We start from the raw sequence: 16,069 nt of genomic DNA, 5'->3' as shown, positions 1-16,069 counted from the left end.
AAATAAGTCAGACAGAGAAAGACAAATACTGTATGATCTTACTTATATGTGGAATCTACAAAACCCAAACTCATAGAAACAGAGAACAGGTGCTTGCCAGAGGTGGAGAATGAGAGTGGGAGAAATGGATGAAGGTGGTCCAAAGGTACAAACTTCCACTCATAAGTTTCTGAGTATGTAATGTACAGCATGGTGACTATAGTTAACAATGCTATATTGTTTATTGGAAAGTTGCTAAGAGAGTAGATCTAAAAATTTCTCATCATAAGAAAAAAATTTGTAACAATGTGAATTGATGAATGTTACTAAATTTATTGTGGTAATCATTTTGCAACATATACATATATCAAATCATTATGTTGTGTACCTGAAACTAATGTAATGTTTTATGTCAATTATATCAATAAAAATGGGAAAAAAGGAAATAAATAGAACAGGGGAGTTTGGTGACTTAAATATTTAATGATCTAAGGTGTAGAAAGCCTGGTGTCTCCCAGTTTGAATAAATTCTTGGTCTCAGGGCTTTTAGAACAGACCAGAATGAGATAGATACATCTGGCTTTCTCTTTTCAGATGATATTCCTGTACCAGACCTAGCTTCATTCATTTTATTTTGTCTTCTTTTACTGTATTCATCTACTTGTTAAAAATGGCTCAGAAAATGTACAAAATATATGAGAAGTTAATTGTGAATACTGATAGAAAGGATTCTAATTCAGGACCCTCCCATCATTGTAGGTATTTGAATGATTTAAAATAGTTACAGTGAAAGTTCCTTGAAGAAAGTATTACCATTTCATTACTCTCCTTGAAAAGAGAAAAGAATAATATTCTAATAAGAAATTAAGGAGTAAAGTAAAGTGTTCAACATAACAATTGAGGGCCTAGGAGGAGTTTGACACATTTCCTTATGTTTCCCTTATCCAGTTTGATTTAGTACATCCAACTCTTTTCATTCAAATGCAGTGGTTTTGGGTTTTATTGGGTTGGAAGCTGTGTTGAGAAAATGCTAGGGATTTAAAAGGAACCTCGAAAATTATCGAGGGCAGCAGTTTTTAAACTTTTCCACTAAAATGCTTTAGATGGTCTAGGAGAATAAGTGAATAGTTGACTGATTTAGGGGCATGTCCCAAAGTGACTTAGTGCAAACTTAAAACATTTTTTCAGTTTTACCTTAAAAAATCATGAAGGAAAAATCCTGTGCCATTTGTATTTTTATCCATAATATTTGTTTACAAGTTTGTGTACTTAGTGCTGGAAATATTGTGAATAGAAAGTTGTTTTTTGGCTTTTTTTTTGTTTGGCAAAAGATTTCCAGTTTTGAGCAAATGTTCTCATTGCTTTATATATTGCTCATGTGACGTCATTGTCCAGAAAAGGATGGGTCATATTCTTAAAAACACGATTATCAGCTACTTATGTGAGGATAGAATGATAATAGACGAAGATCATCTTACATTTACATTGCCATGTAAATGTGAGGGTAATTTTTAATCTTAGTGTTCTTTACAACTTCAATCCTCAGAATTGGGTCTTATGCCCAAGTAAAAAATTACTAGGGGAGAGAATGTTAGGATGTGAGACAGAAGGTTTCTTGCCTTAGACTTTCTTTGGCATGATCAGGATTAAGTCCAAGTTAACTAACCATTGTTATAATTGATGCCCTTGTAGGAAGGAGCACTGGCAGTTGCTGGGTAATTTGAAGACTACTGTGGAGGGTTTAGTGTCAGCCAACAGCCCCAATGTCTGGTCCAAGTATGGTGGCCTGGAGCGACTTTGCAGGGACATGCAGAACATCCTCTATCATGGACTCATCCATGACCAGGTATGTAGACTTATTCTTTTGTGCCAGAGTGCCCGAATCACTTGTTAAAAAGAGACAGTTGCATTAAGGTGTTGGCTGGGAGAAGATGATGGCCACTAATCTATGAGCCCTTGAGGGCAGGTCTGTAATGTAATGATGATGAGGAAGAGGATAAAGACAATGATGATGACTCATTGGGATTTTTCCTCTTAGGAGCATCTTAGGACACATCTGAGAAATACTCTATAATAGAGTATTGTCATTTTTAGAATATCCTGTAAGCATCATTTTGTAGCCAACTGGCTGATGCTTATCAATGGTAGTTTTAGTTATACCTTATATTTTTTTTATTATAAACTTTATTGATATTGAGTTTCTTTTTCTTCATATCCTCAAACACTCTAATAAGCTTCGAGTATTGAAAATGAGTGGAATCTAATAATATTTAATGGGTTTTGCTTTATCTTTGGCAGTTACTCCATTTTCAGTGTTTTAAGTAAGGTTTGGACTGGATAAAATTGTCAAATGAGTTATAGGGTCTAGTATCCTACTAATTTTTAAAAATCAGACCTCACAAATATGTACATAATCATGTGTTTCCAAACACTCATGCTCTTCCCATGATAAGGCCTACTATTTTTCCCTGGAACTCTTTACCCTGAGCCAGGCTTGTCTTTTTTTTTTAACAGAATTTATTCTCAACTAGCAGTCTCATTGGAAAAGATCTGATGAACTAATTGATATTAAGGTATTCATAGTTGATAGGATTTACTGTACTAATCCTCCCCTTATAAAAATATGTATATATTTTACCTCTTAACAATATCTTTAAACCAGTATTCCTGTTGGATATTTTCAGAATTCAGTGGAAAAGTTGGTTTAGGTTAGAGTTTCTTTATTTAGAGTAAGTTCTGAAAGCGAGACCTTCTCAAAGAGTTTTGAAGATAAGGGGAAATTTTTAATATTTTAAAGAGTTGAATTCTTAATGTTCACCATTATTAAAACACCATTTTCGGAATTTTGAGGCAACATTGTGTAGTAGACTGACAGAAGTCTTTAGAATCAGTCAGAACCTAGATTGAAATCTAGATAATATCACTCAGGTCCTTGAGGGAAAACAATGACATAATACTTATAATTATAGCTTTTGAGTCAGACTGCTCATATTTTAATCCCTGCTTTACCATTATGTGGTATTGGGTAAATTATATAACTCTTTGTGCCTCTGTTTCCTTATTTGTAAAATGAGATAACACTGGTATGTACCTCACAGAATTGTTGTGAGAATTTATGAGATAGTACATGAAAGCTTTAGAAAAAATAGTAAGTTATCAGTCTTAACTATTACATAACATTACTTAACTTTATAAAGCCTTGATTTTCTCACTTATAAAAATGAGGATAATATTATTTATATTATAATGTTTGATGGAAAGAAAAAATGAAATAGCATGCAAATTTGCCTGCTGAAGTTCATGGCAAGTAGGAAGTAATTAACAAATGTTCCTTTTATTTTTTTAACTTTCAAGTTACGTGTAGTCCTATGAAAAAAAATAATTATAAACATTGGAATTTACAGAACAAATAAGTTAACCCACAGCAATGTTTTCTACCCTTACCACTAGTGATCTTAGTACTAAAGTTTAAGTAAAATGACATCCATGTTACCAAATCCGATAACATTTCTCCTTTGAACACGGTCTTATGCTCTTCACTGTTGATCATCATCAGACCTCGACGTGTATGGCATTATTATCTTCTGATGTCATAGATACCTTCTCCTACCTCTGTGGCCACTACTTAGTATCTTTCCCTGGAATCTCTTTCTCTTAGATTGTAGTTTTTAATAAGGTTCTGCCCTGTGTCCTGATCTCTTCTTACTTTGTACATTTTTCTGAAACAGTTTCATTCACTTGCATTGTTTTAACTATCACCTGTATACTAATACCCCAGCTCAGACATAGCTGCAGAACTCCAGATCCACAAGACTAGCTGTCTGCTATACATTATCATCCGACTCTCTGTCCTATAGGCCAAGCACAACATGATCCAAAACAAACTTATTTTCTCTTATGACATTGCCCTTCCTCCTGGTTTTTTAAATACTAATTTGTGGCATTGCCAGCTACTCAGTCTTCCAAGTTAGAAACTTGAGAATTATGCCAACATGTTTTACAAAAACTCAATACAGGTTTCCCAGGCTGATGACCAAAATACCTACCAGATTAGTGGCACTGCCTTCTAGTGGTTAAAAGTACCTGTGTCTCAATGGGAAAAGGGTTCTATTACCAGTATTACATTGTCATCTACAGTACTTAACCATATTACAAAACAAGTTACCATCTGTGCCAGAAAGAGAAAATATGTCATGATGAAATAGTAAAGTCAATGAAATTGTCAAATGAAAGATGCTTGGTAAGTGCAAAATAACATTAACATGACTTGTTATATTTGTTTAAAATGATGATGCCTATGAAGACACCTGGTCATCAGAATGAAAAATATTAGAGTATATTGTCACCTGCAAAATAGTAGTTGTATTAATAGTGAAAGAGCAAACCAGGCAGATCTCTCATACACACATACGCACACACACAGTTTAGCAACTGCAAGCCCTAGTGGAAAGAATCGAAAACAAAAGATTCATATCAATTTCACTGCTGTTCTGTTCTGCCTTGTAAAGACCTAAAAATTGAAGTCTGTGTCAAGGACTTGTTTTTTTCTTTCATTTCCTCCCTAAAGATTAAGGCTTTCAAAGGTCTTGCTGCTTTGTCATCAGGAAGCTATTCTGGGTGTTGTGCCCTGGAGAAGGGGAAGGGAGACAATGATTCATGCTGGTCCTTTCTTCTGTGCTTTAATAAGGATGTGTTAGGGAATGTGAACTGTATTTTTTTTTAAATCGGAGCCTTAGGAAAACTATAACATCATGACCAAATTCTTAGAGGGGTCTCATTTTCCCTGATAGTGTGCATCTGAGCTATATTTTAGTCCTTTCATAAGGCAAGGCACGTTTGATAACCCCTTTTCTGCTGCTTAGAAATGTGGAGACACATTTATTTAATTGGTATTGTACTGAGAAATGTTCGTCGTTTATATTTTTTCATATTTTTTGCTATTATAAAAAATGCTGAATATTTATGCCTTTTTAAATTTTACATAGAGAAATTTAAAATCTTTGCCTCTATTTGTTCCTTTTTGATATACATTTGTGATTTTATACATTGAAAAAATTTTTTTCTATTCAAAAATTCAATATCCTTACATATTTTTGCTCTTACAAGATTTATAGGTTTCTTTGTTTTCCTCCTCCTCCCCTCCCCCCTTCTCTCCCCTTCCTCCTCCTCCCCCTCCCCTCCTGTTTCTCTCCTCCTCCTCCCCCTCCCCTCCCCCTTTCTCCCCTTTCCTCCCTCTCCCCTTCCTTCCTCTCCCTTTCCTCCTCCTTCTCCTCCTCCTTTTTCCCTCCCTCCCCCTTTTCAGTCTAGCTGGAATTTATTTTGGTATATAATTTGTGGAGAATGCCTAAATTGATCTATTTCTAATTTGGACAATTTTCCCAACAGTATTGGTTGAATAATCTATTTCTTTTTCATTTTTTTAAAATAAAAAAGTAGCTTATTAAAGGGCATTAGTGAGCCTAAAATTTTTTTTAATAGACTTTATTTTTTAGAGCAATTTTAGGTTCTCTCAGGAAACTGAGTGTAAGGTACAGAAATTTCCCATAAACTCCCTGCCTTCACTCATGCATAACCTTTCTCATTATCAGCATTCCTCACCAGAGTGAAACATTTATTACAACTGAATCTACATTGACACATCATTATCACCCAAAGTCTCTAATTTACGTTAGGCTTCATTCGTGGTCTTAAACATTCTGTGGTTTGGACAAATGTGTAATGACATATATCTACCATTACAGTAGCATACACAGTAGTTTCACTGCCCTAAAAATCCTCTGTGCTCTACCTACTAATCCTCCCCACCATACCCTACCCTCAACCTCTGGCAACCACTGATCTTTTTACTGTCTCCATAGTTTTGCCTTTTCCAGAATGTCATGTAGTTGGAATCATAAGGTATATAACCTTTTCAGATTGACTTCTTTCATTTAGTAATATGCTTTTAAGTTTCTTCTGTGTGTTTTGTACATTATGATAGCTTATTTCCTTTTCTTTTTACTGCTGAATAATCTTTCACTGTCTGGATATATCACAGTTTGTTTATCCATTCACCTACTGAGGGACATCTTTCTTGCTTCCAGGTTTTGGTAATTATGAATAAAACTGCTATAAACATTGTGTGCTGGTTTTTGTGTGGACCTACGTTTGGAATACATAGCAAGGGATGTAATTGTTTGGCCATATGGTAAGAGTGTGTCAGAAACTGCCAAAATGTCTTCTAGAGTAGCTGTACCATTTTATATTGCTACCAGCAGTGACTAAGAGTTCCTTTTGCTCCAAATTCTTGCCAGCATTTGATGTTGGCATTGTTCTGGATTGTGGCCATTCTAATAGGTATCTAGTAGTATTGTGTTGTTTTAATTTATATTTCTTTGATGACATAAGATGTGATGCATCTTTTCATGTGTTTATTTGCCATCTATATATCATCTTTGGCAGGGTGTTTATTAAGGTCTTTGTCTCATTTTTAACATCAGATTATTTGTTTTCTCATTGTTGAATTTTAAGAGTCCTTTGTATATTTGGATAATAGTCTTTCCTTTATCAGATTTGTCTTTTACAGATATTTTCTCCCAGTCTGTGGCTTGTCTTCTCATTCTCCTGACATTGTCACAGAGCAGACAATGAAGTCCAGCTTATCAGTTCATTTTAACGAAATTTAGCTTATTAATTCTTTCTTTCGTGGATCATGTCTTTGGTTTGTATTTGAAAAATCATCACCATACCCAAGGTCATCTAGATTTTCTCTTATATTATTTTCTAGTTTTATAGTTTTGTATTTTACATTTAGGTCTGTGATTCATTTTGAGTTAATTTTTGTGAAAGGTGCAGGGTCTGTGTCTAGATTCATTTTTTTACATGTGGATGGCCAGTGTTTTAGCACCATTTGTCGAAAAGACACCCTTTTCTCCTTTTTTCAAAGATCAGTTGACTCTGTGTATGTGTGTGTGTGTGTGTGTGTGCCCGTGTATTTGTTATAGTGACATTGGTTAATGAAATCTAGTAAGTTTCAGGTGTACAATTCAGTTGACTATGTTTATGTGGGTCTATTTCTGGGCTCTCTGTTCTGTTTCACTGATCTATTTGTTCTTTTGCCAATACCACACTGTCTTGATTACTGTAGCTTTAGAGTGAGTTTTGAAGTCAGATAGTGTCAGTCCTTTTTGTAGAAAAACTTCATTCTTTTGTTCTTCTCCTTCAATATTGTGTTAGCTAATAGGTCTTTTCCATTTTCACAGAAACTTTAGAATCAGTCTGTTGATATCCACAAAATAACTTGCAGCAATTTTGTTTGGGATTGTATTGAATCTATACATCAAATTGGGAAGAACTGATGTCTTGACAATATTGAGTCTTCCTGTCTGTGAACATGGATTATCTCTCCATTTATTTAGTTCTTTGGTATTCTTCATTAGAATTTTATAGTTTTCCTCATATAGATCTTGTACATATTTTTTTAGATTTGTACCTGACTATTTCATTTTTGGGTGTGCAAATGTGAACGGTAATGTGTTTTTAATTTCAAATTCCATTTGTTCATTGCTGATATATAGGGAAGTGTTTGACTTTTGTATATTGACCTTGTATCCTATGACCTTGCTATAATCACTTATTAGTTCCAGGAGGTAGAGGAGGGTGTGCATGTGTGTGTGTGTGTGTGTGTGTGTGTGTGTGTGTGTTCTTTTGAATTTTTCTACTTAGACAATCATATCATCTGTTAACAAAAGCAGGCCTTAGTTGAGGGTGTGTATGTGTGTGTGTGTGTGTGTGTGTGTGTGTGTGTGTGTTCTTTTGAATTTTTCTACTTAGACAATCATGTCATCTGTGAACAAAAGCAGTCCTTCCTTCCCAATCTGTATACCTTTTTGTGTGTGTGTGTGTGTGTGTGTGTGTTATGCATTTGGTAGGACTTTAGTATGATGTTAAAAAGTAGTGGTGAGAAGGGACATCCTTGCCTTGTTTTTGATCGTAATGGAAAAGCTTTGAGCTTCTCACCATTAGTATGATGATAGCTATAGGTGTTTATCAACTTGAGGGAGTTCTCCTCTATTCCTAGTTTACTGAGAGTTTTTATCATGAACGAGTGTTATATTTTGTCAAATGCTTTTTTGTGTGTGTGTGTCTATTATTATAATCGTGGTTTTTCTTCTTTAACCTTTGATGTGATGGATTACAGCAGTTGATTTTGGAATGTGTACCTGGTATAAATCCCATTTGGTTGTGGTATATAATTCTTTTTATACATTATTAGATTTGGTTTGCTAATATTTGTTGAGGATTTTTGCATCTATGTTCATGAGAGATATTGTTCCATAGTTTTCTTGTCTTTTTCTGGTTTTCTGGCCTCAGAATGATTTGGGAAGTATTTCTTCTGCTTCTATGTTCTGAAAGAGATTGTAGAGAATTAGTATAATTTCTTCCTTAAATGTTTGGTAGAATTCACCAGTGAACCCATCTATGCCTGGTGCTTTCTGTTTTAGAAGGTTATTAATCGTTGATCTTTAATAGATATAGGCCTACTTAGATATCTCTTCTTCATGAGTTTTGGCAGATTATGTGTTTTAAAGAATTGGTCCATTTCACCTAGGTTATCAAATTTGTGAGCATAGAGTTGTTTATAGTGTTCCTCTGTAGTGTCCATGGGATCTATAGTGATGCCCCTTTATTTCATTTCTAAGTTAGCCTAAATTTTTTTCTGAAGAAAGGAAACCAAGTTTAGATGCTATTTAGTTAGACGTGACATAGCTAGGAGATATACTGGAGTTGATATCTCACTGCTGCCCACTCCTGGCCACTCAATATCCACTAAGCCACAGAACAGAGATCACAATTGCTGCCAAAATACTAAAGATCTTCATGACTGTAATTGGCAAAATAGTCTGTACATCTAACATTTTTGATTCTCACTTCCTCCTTTCCAGTCTCGGTGAGAGGTCCATTGACTTTTGAGATGCTTCTTGGATCATGTATGAAGTTCTCATATATTTTAAGATCTCTTTCTAGGCTATTTTGTTGCATTGATTGGTCTGTCTCATAATACTTGTGCTAGTTCTATATTTTTTAATTATTTAGATTTGAGTTTAACCCATGCCCAGTAGTCTCAGAAAGGATTCTCAAAAGAAAATATTAGGTTTTCATGATGCAAACATTTTGTTATGTTCAGGCCTCTTCTATGTGAGACTATGTTATCTAGGACTGAATATTTCTTTGACTGTAAATATAACCCTTTCCTGACTTAGGCAGTATGGGAAAAAGGTCTTTTTTAACTTGATTTTGCAGTAAGAATTGAAGATACCTGTCTGACTTTTAACAAATAACTATTTACTAGTTTTAAGAATTACCTTCTAGGGAGAGAGAGAAAAAAATAGCATAGATGATAGAGGTTCTGTTCATCCCTCTTGTGACCAAATCAAAATTGTGATAGAAACAAGGAGCGAACAGAAAGGAAAATTGCTTGGGATCTAGATGAAGAAGCCCTACAACTAAGGAGAGAAATAAGAAATCACCCTGCTATGGAAGGAGGTAGGACAGGGCGAGAATGTGAGACTGCCCAGTCCAAGCGGCTGAGTGCGACAGAGTCCATAGCAGTGGCACAGCAGCCAGCAGCTGCAGATGCCTCTTAAAGGGGCTGTGTCAGCGAGCAGACTTTTACAGTGGCGGACCTGCTTGCTCTGGGCACCAGCGCCAGGTGGGCTGCAACAGGAGACACCAAAGACTTACTGGGGGACACTGAGTTGTCAGAATAAGGGCCAGAGGCAAGACTCGCTCTGTACAGAAGTGCTGGCGGTATCTATTGTTCCTCTGTTGAGCCCTCCCCCTCCCAGTGTACAGACTCAGTGCCGCCATAGCTGAGACATCATCAAACTAGATAACAGAGGTCATTCTACCTGTAGGATTCCCTGAAAGTCTGCCTTCCCCAACTCGCGGCCCCACCCAGGCCACATCCAGGTGTATCCTTGGCAAGTCAGGTTCCCCTTGCTGAGCAGTGCCTAGACTCACACTGCTGGCAGCTGACTGTGGTTTCTGGTGTGGCCTTTTGAGGCAACTATAAGCATAGCATCTGTGGATTGCTTGCTGAATCTTAACAGATGGCCCTGGAGGGGCATAGGCTGGGGCTAAGTTTAGCCTGCAGCTGAACCCCTCTCAGGACTCTGCCACTGGACACCTACCTCACAAAGTCACACTAATAAGACCGGGAGACTTAAGAACTTTGTTTAGTACATAGAAACAGACACAGAAATGAAGAACACATTATCTGAGATAAAAAGTATATTAAATGGAATAAACAGTGAATAAAGAAGAGGATCAAATGACCTATATAGAGGCCGGGGAAGCCAAGGACACTCAATCAGAATGGCAAGATAAAAGAAGTCAAGGCTATGATAATAATTTAAGGAGCCTATGGGACACTATTAAATGTAAAACTATCCATGTCATAGGGGTACCAGAAGGAAAACAATACCTTGAAGAGCTATTTGAGAAATAATGATGGAAATCTTCCTTAACTTGGTGAAGGAAATAGACATACAATCCCAGGAAGCTCAGAGAGTCCCCCAAACCAGGAACCCAAAGAGGCCCACACCAAGACACATCATAATTAAAAAGCCAAAGGTTAAATACAAAGAGAGAATCTTAAAAGCAGCAAGAGAAAAGCAGTTACCTGCAAGGGAGCACCCATAAGACTGGCAGCTGATTTCTCAAAAGTTACTATGCAGGGCAGAAGGGCTTGGCACAAAATATTCAAAGTGATGAAAACCCAGGATCTACAACCAAGAATACTTCATCCAGCAAAGCTATCATTTAGAGTCAAAGGACAGATAAAGAGCTTCCCAGACAAAAATAAGCTTAGGGAATTTATCTACACCAAACCAGTATTACAGGAAATGTTGCAGGGACTTCTTTAAGAAGAAACAACATATATCAAAAACATGAATAAAGAATGGTAATAACTACATCCCTATCAACAAGTACCTCAACTGGAAAAGAATTAAGTGCTCCAACCAAAAGAGAAAGTGGTTGAATGGATAAGAAAACAAGACCCCTACATATATGGTCTACAAGGGACTCACTTCAGATTAAAAGACACACACAGACTAAAAGGAAGGGGATGGAAAAAGATATTGCCTTGATGGACCTAGAGAGTATTACACTGAATGAAATGGGTTGGATAAAGACGAATATCGCATGATTTCACATACATGTGGTATCTAAAGAACAAAATCAACAACAACAACAAAAGCAGAAATAAACTCATAGATACAAGAATATTTTGAGAGCGACTAGATGGGAGGGGAGTTGGGGGATGGCAAAAAAAAGGCAAAGGGATTAAGAAGTACAAATGGATAGTTGCAGAATAGACATGGAGATGTAGAGTGTAGCATGGGGAAGATGGTTAATAATGTAATGAATATGTAAAGGGAAAGAGGGGTACTAGATTTAGTGGGGTGATTGCTTTGTGAGTTATGTGGATCTCTGATCACTATGCTATACCACTGAAACTGGTATATTGTTGTATGCCAACTATAATTGAAAAAAAACATTGAATTGTACAATGTAAATACAAGCAACTAATTGTCTATTTCATTTCAATAAAGCTGGGAAAAAAAAGAATTACCTTCTAAGAAACTGAATGGTGGAGACATGTAAAAAACATTATTTTCACGGTATCACCTTCTGTATTATATATATATGTATTCCTTGTTCCAAAGAACAGTTAAAATAATTTTAAACAGTTATCCTTTAAAAAGGTGAACATGTATATATGTATGCCTTTGATTGCTTCTGAGAACCTTTGTTCAGGCAAGGGAAAGTTATGCTTTTTTTTTTTTCTCTCTCTCTTTGAATGTCAACACTATGTGGATCTCTGATCACTATGAACCATTAGTCTGGTTCAAAATGGTAGTGATTTGTTCACCATTTGTGTTCCCGCAACAGGTGTGTTGCCACCAAGCCAATTACTGGCAGTTCGTGAAAGATATCCGCTGGCTCAGTCCCCACTCAGCCCTTCATGTGGAGAAGGTAAGAAGTGAAGGTAACCACAAGGCTTCGTTGTTTGATGTTCTATCTGAAGAGTCTCCTAGGCTAGAAGGATGGTGTGTCAAGTTTCCTGTTAACTGAGGAGAGGAAGTCATCCATGTAGGACTGATTTGGAGGGGAAAATTATTTGCTTTACAAAATAAACCTTGCAAGCCTATTGCTCTAGGCCACTTTTTATTCATCTGGGGAAAGGGTGAAAAGGTTTTGTTATTTTCAAAAGATCTGCATGTATGGGACCAGAGTGAAGCTGTTCAAGATCCAGGGCAAATGGCAAGAGGTTCTCTGAAGTGGTTAGGGAACTGGGACTGAAATGCTGATAACTTTGAGAAGAGGATGCACCAATTAGAAAGAAATATGAGGTTTCTGGAGGCTGTTGTCAAATGGAGCCAAACACATTTCTAACAGCTTTGGCTACCATTGTAGCACTCTGCTCTTCTGTCCTCTCAGCTCAGCATAGTACCCCTCATTTCCAGTCAGGGAAGCAGAGTCTGAGGAGATTAGGTGACTTGGCCAGTGTTATACAGCTAGTTTCAGATCATTCACTGCCAAATTTATGTATCTATTTATTTAACTTTTTATTGTTGAAAAATTTAAATATATAACAAACTTAAAGGGAATAGTGTAATGTACCCCAAAATATCCATCACCCATCTTCAATACTTATTGATTCATGGCCAGTCTTATTTCATGTATACCCCACTCACTGCCAGATTCATTGCTGAGATGATGTCGGGAAAAATAATTTGTTTATAAATGATCAGGGAACCAAATAACAAGGTGCCACGCTAGCCATTTTTGTGAGAAAAGGTGAGCCCATTGATCTTCTTATGTAGATTTTTTTGTCCTCATTTTATTTTTCCCACCAAACCCTCCTCTAACTTCCTTTTATAAAATATATTGCTGTAGTCATTTCCTCTTAGAAGCTGCCTGAAATTGCAGTTTGTTGCACTCATCCTGGGATTTTGAGACCTTGCTTTCAGAAATAGCCAAGTAGAAGGAGATTCCAAATAGAGAATGCTGTGACTAGAGCCAGAAAGAGGTGCTCAGATGGCCTCTCTTTGGTGAAGAATCTTTGGTGGCATTTTTCCTAAATCCTTCCTCCAGGTTTTTGTTGCATTCTTTGATGAAGGCCACCTGAAATAGAGGACTCTGAGAGAGAAGGCAAGAGGTCAAGTTTACCCTTCCTCTAAATACCCCAAAATAGATGCCTCTTTGGAGTTAGAACGAAAAGAAACAGATGTAGCTGCTTAGTCCCTCTCCAGTGGCCCAGTTCAGCAACAAGGCTATTAATCCCTTCCTTCCCTCTCCTTCCTCACCTAACCTCTAGATGCTGGCTGGAGGAGACATACCTCTGATTTGCTTCCTCTTAACCTGTCTTAATTTAGTTCTCATATCATTAGGTCTCAGTCTCGTTATATTTACCAGTATACATGTTTCGACTCATACCTTTTTGCCTCTAGTTCATCAGCCTGCATGAGAATGGCCAGAGCAGCACTGAAGGTGTGAGTGAGCGTATCATTGCAGAGCTATGGCTGCAGCATAGCTTGCAGTGCCACTGTCTCTCAGCCCAGCTCCGACCTCTGCTTGGGGATAGACAGTATATCAGAAAATTCTACACAGGTAAGTAGAGGTCACTTAGCCAGGTTGTTTCATATACTTCCTCATTGTTTTCCATTTTAATCTTTATAGACTCACTCTTATCACAGGGTCTCATACTTTTACTTGATGCCATAGAGGTTCCAGTCAGAAACACATAGCCAATCTTCTCTTTTACTTTCCACGTGATGCACGAACTTTATTCCCCTACTTCCATATACACAAACCAATAAGAGTAACTATTAGAGTTTCTATATTTCAATCACCGCCGTATACTTTTTATACATATACTTTTAACAACAGCTCTGAGAGTTGGGTATTAATATCCCTGTTTTCCAATCAGGGAAACAAAGCTCAAGAAGGTTAGTAACTTCGCCAAAGTCACCCACATCCAGGATTCAAATATGGGTCTTTCTGACTTTGAAACTTCTTGTCCTGGCCTCTGCTATACTGCACATGACTGAGACTCTTCCATACTTTATTTGTACCTGGCTCCCCTTCTCTCTACAGTGGCATAATTCTTAAGTCATTTTTACCTTTTCCCTCTCTCCTTCCCTGAGCTGCTTCCAGGGTCATACAAGGAAGCTAAAGTTCTCTCTACAGGACTTCATCATTGTGATAGCTTTTCTCTCCCCAGATACTGCTTTCCTGCTAAGCGATGCCCATGTTACGGCCATGCTCCAATGCCTAGAAGCAGTGGAACAGAACAACCCCCGCCTTCTGGCTCAGATTGATGCATCTATGGTAAAGGGGGCAAGAAATTATCTGTGTCTGTGCCAGCCTCCTAGACCTCACCAGGATGTAACCCTCCATAGCCGGCTACTTCTTCATTTAGGCAGTTGTGAACTGAAAGGCTTAAATTAAAAAAAAAAATACTTAGAGAAGAAGGGGAAGTACATTTAAGTACCTATTAAAGTAAAAAGTCTGAGCTTAGGTCTGTCTGAGGTGGGAAGTGTCTACTTCTTTAAACCAGCAGTCCCCAACCTTTTTGGCACCAGGGACCAGTGTTCCTATGAGAATCTAAAGCCTGATGATCTGAGGTGGAGCTGAGGTGGTGATGCTAGCACTGGGGAGCGACTGCAAATTCAGATGAAGCTTCTCTCACTCCCCTGCCGCTCACTTTCTGGTCTGTGGCCTGGTTTCTAACAGGCCATGGACCTGTACCAGTCTGCAGATCGGGATTTGGATACCCCTGCTTTAAACTCTTTTTTAAATCCTTAGTCTGAGTAAGGGCAGGGTTGACAAATGAGCTGGGGAGAAGAGGAATGATTTTGATAAGGAGTAGAATTTATAACATCAGACCTAGTATGGACTAGTGTTGTGCTGGATCATTTTTATCTTTGAAATGTAAAGAGAATTTTTTTGGTTGATGTTGCTTATTAACTCCAATTCACTCACTTCATTACTAATATCAATGCTTCATTCAGGTAGAATGGAATCACAGTCCCTACTCCTTTTAGGGGGAGATCCCCTATCTCTCCTGATTTAAAAATTTTTATTCTTAGTTACCATCTATTGAATACTTTGTATGTGTCAGACATAGTGCTATGCATAATTCATGCATTATGTCATTTAATTCTTGCAACTCCATAAGGTAGGAGGCCACTGAGGGACAGAGTAGATAGGTCACTTGCCCAAAGTTTGGACCAAATAGCTTTTAAATAATAGGGCATGGATTTGAATTCCAGTGTGATTTCTGACTCCACGTGCATAGTCTTAAGCACTTTGGTTTGATCATCTAGGATTCCCGTGGCAGAAGCTGTGGTATATGGCAGGACTTTGAGGTTTCAAAGTTGTGTCATCTACTTGGGAGTAGCTATGTTGTGTCTTTAGGCTCTGGCTGTAGTCCAAGCTGGCTGCCAAAGGCTGGTTTCTACCAGTGTTTCTGTAGTGCTGAGTGCCCCTCCTCTGAGGGCCTCCCTAACTGTGACATGTTTTTTTTAATAGTTTGCCAGAAAGCATGAGAGTCCACTGCTGGTTACAAAGAGCCAGAGCCTGACAGCTCTGCCTGGTTCCACGTACACCCCTCCAACCAGCCATGCTCAGCATTCCTACTTTGGATCCTTCTCTAGCCTCCAGCAATCCGTATCCAACCACGGACCAGGTATGGGGATAGGAAAGGGTAGTTGTGACATGTATCTTCAGCCTTGGAAAGCTGAGGACTTTGTGGGTGCCCACAGGCTGGATGTAGATAGACCCTTGGGTTGGTGCAGTCTGTCAAACTTCATGTCTTAATAATGGACATCTTAAAAAGGTATATAGCAACTAACCTAAGATAATTCAGTGGAATCATTAAAGAAACAGAGGAAAGAGATGTTTTTAGATTCTCCTGGATTTCTAATCCACATTGCCAAAGAGACATTCTAGCAATAATAGCTAACATTTATTGAGTGCCTACCATGTCCCAGGCTTTGTTGTAATCAATTTATATGTATCATCTCATTTAATCCTCAAG

General features: G+C 37.6%; 1 protein-coding gene across 3 annotated transcripts in view; it reads left to right on the top strand.

Annotated features, from left to right (window-relative positions):
• RUBCN (RUN and cysteine rich domain containing beclin 1 interacting protein) overlaps positions 1 to 16,069 on the top strand; it is a 55,056-nt gene that overhangs the window by 11,233 nt on the left and 27,754 nt on the right. For all 3 annotated transcript variants that reach the window (XM_011385273.2, XM_011385272.2, XM_011385270.2), the window contains exons 2-6: positions 1,672 to 1,825; positions 11,917 to 12,000; positions 13,479 to 13,638; positions 14,252 to 14,358; positions 15,562 to 15,718. In XM_011385273.2, the coding sequence (XP_011383575.1) occupies positions 1,672 to 1,825; positions 11,917 to 12,000; positions 13,479 to 13,638; positions 14,252 to 14,358; positions 15,562 to 15,718 (662 nt within the window). The remainder of the gene's footprint in view (positions 1 to 1,671; positions 1,826 to 11,916; positions 12,001 to 13,478; positions 13,639 to 14,251; positions 14,359 to 15,561; positions 15,719 to 16,069) is intronic.

This window comes from Pteropus vampyrus, unplaced genomic scaffold (assembly GCF_000151845.1).
Source record: "Pteropus vampyrus isolate Shadow unplaced genomic scaffold, Pvam_2.0 Scaffold680, whole genome shotgun sequence".
Classification (NCBI taxonomy): domain Eukaryota; kingdom Metazoa; phylum Chordata; class Mammalia; order Chiroptera; family Pteropodidae; genus Pteropus; species Pteropus vampyrus.
The sequence above is the reverse complement of the archived record's forward strand: the minus strand, read 5'-3'. Positions and strand labels throughout refer to the sequence as shown.